Here is a 6,812-nt window from a genome sequence, read left to right on the forward strand (position 1 = left end):
CTGTGAGAAGGTCATAGATGTTTACGACCAAAATAGAAGGTCGTTGAACCCATGACCTTTTGTTTTAGTCACTGACTGTCTGCCCAGGCCACGTCGGATCCGACGTGGCAATCTAACGTGGCAGAATTACGACCAATTGAAAAGGTCACTGACAACATTCAGCCCGGTCCGATTAGGTGTTTTACATGGGCCGAGCCCAACAATTCAACCCATTTGTTGTTTACTTTTATGTTTTGGGCCAAAACCTTTTACAATGCAATTTTTTGGTGCCTCGGCCTTTTTTCAGCCCACTTGTCAGTTTTCTTTTGTTTCTTTTCTATTTTAAAGTAGGTCCCACTCGTCAAATGGGAACCAATTACCAGGTTTGCTTTTCGGGTACCACACACCAGTTCTATATTTGTGCAATTAGATAATTTGATTCAAAAAGAGCCAATAAGGCATAATATTTCATATAACAGCCAAGCATAGTACAATTCTGGTATTCAGCTATAAAATACAACTAAATATACACATAACTAGCTGCAAGCATAACTATCTCTAGTGAGCTAAAACGCATTGTTGGGTGTGGTTTTTCTTCAGGATTCTTCTTCCTAGAGGTCATGTACACCCAACTTTGGAAGAATGAAAGCCAGCATCTGCAAATAATAAATTATGAAAAGTTAGAAACATAATCAAGTGAATCCATGAATATAAAATTCTCATAACGATGAAAATTTGCTGCAAAACTTTAGATTTAACAGGAAACCATGCATATAACATTCTCATTACAGCGAAAACCGAGATATATTTTGCAAATGATCAAGTAACATATGGACAGTACAACAGGTCAGAGAGCAGCAAGACACAAGCCGTATGCAAAGCAGTCAAATAGTCCAGGGAACGGCAAACATGCATGCATGCAATTGAAGTATGCAACAGGAAACCATGCATATAACATTCTCATTACACTGTTCAAGTATACTATATGCACCTGAATGTAATCAGGTGCATATGTTGCCAGACAAAGATGGCATCTGTATATACCTGGAATCAAATCAATCACAAGGTATAGGGAGGGAATTAGTCACATATATTCTTACTAGTACTGCTAGGTTGCTAGCTAGCTACATGTATCCATGTAGTAAGCAGTCACAAGTCAGAACACACATCTGATGCCACCATCTTATCTTACACTTAAGGAACTAGTAGAACATGATAGGATGACATGTGATGCTACCATCTTATCTTAGAAGAAGAAAAACAACAACACATCTAGCAAGAACGGATTGACAATCACCTAGTTGCCGATCCATGATTTTATAGTACGGTGCAAGATAGCTATCATCATTGAACAATTCAAGATTGAAGAATTCAAAACATCTGAATTGCAGCAAATTGTAATTCTTATTCTGCATAACTCATAAATGGGGATGCATAGAAGCATACTATCAACTCTATAGTCCTACTGAGAACCCACTACCAAGAGGGCCCAAGAACTACACAAATTGGTGGTGCGGCCAATATGTACCTCAAGTACTTATAGATCCTGATGAAATATCATAGACAATTAGTGAAGGTGAATTCTTAGTTCTTATCATATGCCCATTCACAAAAATGACTACTTGAGAGCGTATTCATACATGGGAGGGAAGGAGGTTGGGACATGTACATCTCACCCCTATTCTCTGCTGATTTAGACCTCCACTTGTAACAGTAATCAAATACTGATCTAGTTGTGTGGTAGCACTAGAATCTACAAGATTTTAAAAAGGTTTCGACAGGATGCAGTGAAGTTGTCATAACACAAAAATGAACAATTCCTAAATGTAGCATGGAACAAGCAGTGACACACCCAGGCATTCATCAACCAACATATATTACACAAGTGCATACAGTACTCAACATTCACTCAAAGTATGTTGTGCAGGATGGAACCATTCCATTTTTACCCAAAGTACTACAGAAGTTAACTAAGCTTTTTATGTGAGTCAGAAAATAAGCTTGCAAGCAAGTTTATGTAAGTAATGCACCCTGGAGTACAATACTTCTATGGTTTTCTGCAAATAATTCATGATTTTCTAACTACTCCAAGATGTCCAGTTAATTAACTGGAAAAGTAAGTAAACTTGCAAACTGAGAAAATCTGGTCAGACCACTTGAAATATCTTCGGTGACAGTAGATGTTTAGATAAAACACTTGCAATATCTACCGCAAGAACTTGTTTACTCTTGCAGATTTGCTTGCATGTTCAAAATCTAGAAATATTTAGAAGCATGTTCAGAATACTTACTGAAAATACTGTTGAATGTTGACAAGTTAAATCTTGTTCAATCTTGTTAAATACTCCCAGCAAAATTACTCCACACATGTACAGTTCAATCTTGTTAAATACTCTAAGCAAAATTACTGGAGTACTGGAGTACTAGAAGTTAAATGTAATCCAAGCAAATTGAGAAGTTAATAGTATTGCTGCTAACTTGGAGTAGCTTTGACTATGTACAGAGCAAGATGGAGGGTCTAGCTTACTGCTGCTACTCCACATATCAAATTTTACTTAACAAAGCAAGATGGAGTAACCCAAAAAAATTAACAGAGCAAGAAAATGTACTCGAAATGGCAGTTCACCAGAGATTTTCAAGTTAAAAATACTCCCAGGGGTAAATAACAATGACATGGACGGAGTAAAGGATGGATATTTTAAATTAATCAAGTAATTCTTTTTTTGTTCTCATATTTTCACCCTCTAGACACTGCCTAGAGTGCTTACAAGATGACAAAGTTAATTTTGCGTAACACATATGGATTCTTATCTTCTTCAGTAAGGGAGGCACATTTATAGCTAATTAAGCACGATGAAAGAGACCATCCAATTAAATTACATTTGTATTATCTTCTTCTTCTTCCATAAGGGGGCACATTTACAGCTAATTAAGCATGATGAGAAATTAATTGATTAAGAAGGATCAAGTTCATCATCCAAAACAGTGGAAGGAAGGGGATGGTTAGAAACGGAGGAGTCATCTTCAGATACTCTTGTGCGGCTGCGGCTCCTCTTCAGCAACCTTGGGTCACCTGGCACAAACAACAACCAGAGGAAGTAGGGATCAGTTCAGGAATTTCCTCGCAATTATCTGAACCAAAAAAGATGGTTCCTCTGTTTTTGGAACAGAGATGGAAGTAACAACAAGCTGCAGGGCGCTTCTCTTCTGGATATGCAAAATTACTTTTCTTGGAAGATGCATCATTTTGTGTTGTTAAGAATACGACGGACTATATCTGTTTAGTTTCTTCATACAGTAAAAATTGCTTTTGTAAATTCTGCAGAGGACTGTACTGAACAGAAAATAACAGGGAAACATGACAAGTTCCCCCAAGGCGCATCGGTGAATGCATACCTAGAGGCAGCCAGAGGTGAGGAGCCCCTCCAGCACCTACTTAGTGATGACCCAGACGGCGTAGATGATGCCAGGGAGGTAGCCGAAGAAGGTGAGCAGCAAGCAGATTCAGAACTCGATCTGCAAAAGCACGTTCAACACCAACAGTCAGTTAACCCAACTCTCGACGGAATCACGCTCAGGAGAGAACCTACTGTGAAGTTTAAACATGCAGCTAGCACGGGACCGGGACAAAGCTCGGGAAACTCACCCCACAGGCGAACTTGAGGATGACGCCGAGCGGCGGCAGGATGATGGCGAGGATGATGTCGATGCAATTGGCCATCCCCTCGTCCGCCATCTTCCTTCTCTCTCTCCAAGTGTCCAAGGGAAAGCAAAGGGAGGTGATGTGAACAAGGAGGGCGAGACGGTTCTCCACCTCCTGGTCCACCACGCACATCGGTCGTCCCCTTGCCGTTGTCGTTCCGTGAACACAAGGAAGGAAGGATGGGGGGTCAGATCTGCAGTACGCAAGCCACGCATGAGAGGAGATGGAAGAGTTGGCAAGAACGGCGTACGTACCTTGGGCGTCTAGGTCCCGTCGGAGTTGCGTCGTTGTCGACGACCAGCACAGCATCAAGCTCCGGTGTGGTGTGCCGCGCCACACCGATCCGGCCGGCCTCCATCGCGCAGGTGGATCTTGATGCGGCTGACCTCCATCGCACAGGTGGGTGCGGGTCCGGCACTGCCATCGCAAGAACTGGTGCGCCCCATCCATCGCTAGAACTGGTGCGCCCCATCCATCGCCAGAACTGGTGGGCGTGGGTGGGTGGATCTGTGGAAGAGGGGGTTTCCATGGGTGGATGGACGAGATGAGGAGGGAGGTCGGTCGGAGGTGGGGGTGGGGATGGGGGGGACGGGGAGACGAGGTCGCCGACGGGAGTGGGGATCAACGGCGACAGCAGAGATTGGAGAGGAATCGGGGGTTGGGGAAGAGGAGCAGTTTGTGGGCAGCTCCGCGGGGCTTCACTCGTGAGTCTGGGCTTGGGCTCGATCTTGGGTCAGCCTCGACCTCCTCTACGGTGAGGGTCGTCGACGGTGGCGGTGGGGCTAGGTTGGGGGGCGGCGGCGGCGGATCGAGATCGGAGCGAGGGAGATGGTTGGGGGCGGCGGCTGTGAGTGCGTAGGAGAGAGGGTGAGGGGGTGAGACGGGTTGTGTTAGGGTTAAGTGGGTGAGACGTAAGGGGGTGAAGGCAGCCGTTGGATCCTGGACAATCGGACGCTGTTTGATGAATGATCCGCGTGAGATGTCTATATACCAATCAGAACACAGCAAACAATTTAAAGACCTTATGACCATCTAAATTAGTCGTAATCAAAGATAAGTTTTTCATGAAAAAATCATTTTTCATTTTTCAATGCTCAAAATGAGTTTTTTTAGACAGACCTACCAAATATTTGTTCAAATGATATCATATTTTGCACAAGTTTACATCGTGGATTTGCAAACAATATTGATAAAGGGAGTTTTCATTTCCTTTGCACGAAAAATCAATTTTTCATTTTCTGAGTGCCCAAAATAATTTTTTTTGTGAAAAAGCTACCATATATTTGTTGCAAAATTGGACCAAATCATTTTTCTAAAATACTAGGCCATATTTAATGCACAATTGACCAAATGGTTGGGTGTAAAAAGTTTTGATCCACCTCTCGTGAAAAAGACAAATTCCCGCCGATTCAGCAGGAAGCGGGTCAAATTTGAACTGCAGCTGCCTCATAGTTTGCTCTTTATTTTTTTCAAAAATCATTTCTAGGTACATAAGTATCTATTTCATCGGAGAAACGTCAAAACTTTTCCAAGATTCAACCACTAGCTAGGAACGGTCAAGCCCGCCGTTTTGACTGCATTTTGAAACGGGCATAAAAAATTCAACAAAATCAAAAAATTGGAAAATCTTCGCATTGTGTCATCATATGTGACCAAGTTTCCAGAACAAATAATAAACTTGTAATACGGCAATTATTTTTAAAAAAGTGTTCTCAAAAATGAGCTATCATGCGTGAAGATTCATGGCTTTCAAGCCAAATGATCAATCTTATGACCACATTCATGGCATACTTTGTTCAAATGATCTCATATTGTGCATAAGGGTGCATCTTGGAATTCCAAACAATGTTGCCTAAGGGAGTTTTCATTTTCTTTGGATGGAAAATTCATTTTCCATTTTCTGAGTGCCCGAAATGAGTTTTTTTTTGTGAATGACCTACCATATATTTGTGGCAAAATTGGGCCAAATCAATTTTCTAAAATACTAGGCCATATTTAATGCATAATTGACAAAATGGTTGGGTGTCAAAAGTTTTGATCCACCTCTCGTGAAAAAGACAAATTCCCGCCGATTCAGTAGGAAGCGGGTCAAATTTGAACTACAGTTGCCTCATAGTTTGCTCTTTATTTTTTCCAAAAATCATTTCTAGTTACATAAGTACCTATTTCATCAGAGAAGCGTCAAAAGTTTTCCAAGATTCAACCATTAGCTAGGAACAATCAAGCCTGCTGTTTTGACCGCATTTTGAAACGGGCATAAAAAATTCAATAAAAAGTTAAAAAATTGGAAAACCTTCGCATTGTGTCATCATATGTGACCAAGTTTCCAGGAAAAATAATAAACTTGTAATACGGCAATTATTTTAAAAAAGTGTTCTCAGAAATGAGCTATCACGCGTGAAGATTCATGGTATACTTTATTCAAATGATCTCATATTGTGCACAAGGGTGCATCTTGGAATTCCAAATAATGTTGCCCAAGGGAGTTTTCATTTTCTTTGCACGGAAAATTCATTTTCCATTTTCTGAGTGCCCGAAATGAGTTTTTTTGTGAAGGACCTACCATATATTTGTTGAAAAATTGGGCCAAATAAATTTTATAAAATACTAGGCCATATTTAATGCATGATTGACAAAATAGTTCAGTGTCAAAAGTTTTGATCCACCTCTCGTGAAAAAGACAAATTCCCGCTGATTTAGTAGGAAGCGGGTCAAATTTGAACTGCAGCTGCCTCATAGTTTCCTCTTTATTTCTTCTAAAAATAATTTCTAGTTACATAAGTACCTATTTAATTATAAATACATGGTTTGGTGGCGATACGTCGAGGTTTCGACGGTGGCCGAGGGCCCCAACTCTAGAGCACGTAAACTCACATGCCCGCTGCGTGGTCACCGCGTGACCGTGGCGTTGCCATGTGTTCTAGCGGCCTAGGCATGTCTAGTGGGTTGGGCACTCCCCAAGTAGGTGCTAGGAACAAAATCACAACATAAGATTCTCATGAGGAGACCGATCGATGCTCAAACATGAATAAGCAACCAAGTGTTTGATTAGCGGTACAGGAAATGCACATGGCTAATGGGTATGAGTTTTGGCTGAGGATGATCAGTTACTAAGAAGACCGTATTCACA

At 41.4% G+C, this 6,812-nt stretch overlaps 1 protein-coding gene across 1 annotated transcript; it reads right to left on the reverse strand.

The window, feature by feature from the left end:
• Positions 1-394: 394 nt before the first annotated feature.
• On the reverse strand, positions 395-4,562 carry LOC123154568 (uncharacterized). Its single transcript, XM_044573264.1, has 4 exons — positions 3,937-4,562; positions 3,626-3,875; positions 3,376-3,495; positions 395-3,052 (listed from the first exon to the last, which is right to left on the reverse strand). Exons 1-3 carry the CDS (start codon positions 4,209-4,211, stop codon positions 3,484-3,486), a joined length of 537 nt encoding a protein of 178 aa, XP_044429199.1. The 5' UTR covers positions 4,212-4,562; the 3' UTR covers positions 395-3,052; positions 3,376-3,483.
• Positions 4,563-6,812: the final 2,250 nt, after the last annotated feature.

The sequence above is a fragment of the Triticum aestivum genome, chromosome 7A (genome assembly GCF_018294505.1).
Source record: "Triticum aestivum cultivar Chinese Spring chromosome 7A, IWGSC CS RefSeq v2.1, whole genome shotgun sequence".
NCBI lineage: Eukaryota > Viridiplantae > Streptophyta > Magnoliopsida > Poales > Poaceae > Triticum > Triticum aestivum.

Excerpts from the sequence above, each read along its gene's own strand:
- LOC123154568 (XM_044573264.1), bottom strand. The coding sequence starts at position 4,211 with ATGGAAACCCCCTCTTCCACAGATCCACCCACCCACGCCCACCAGTTC. Across the intron at positions 3,876-3,936 it reads ACGGGACCTAGACGCCCAAG|ATCTGACCCCCCATCCTTCC; the intron begins GTACGTACGCCG and ends TGCGTACTGCAG.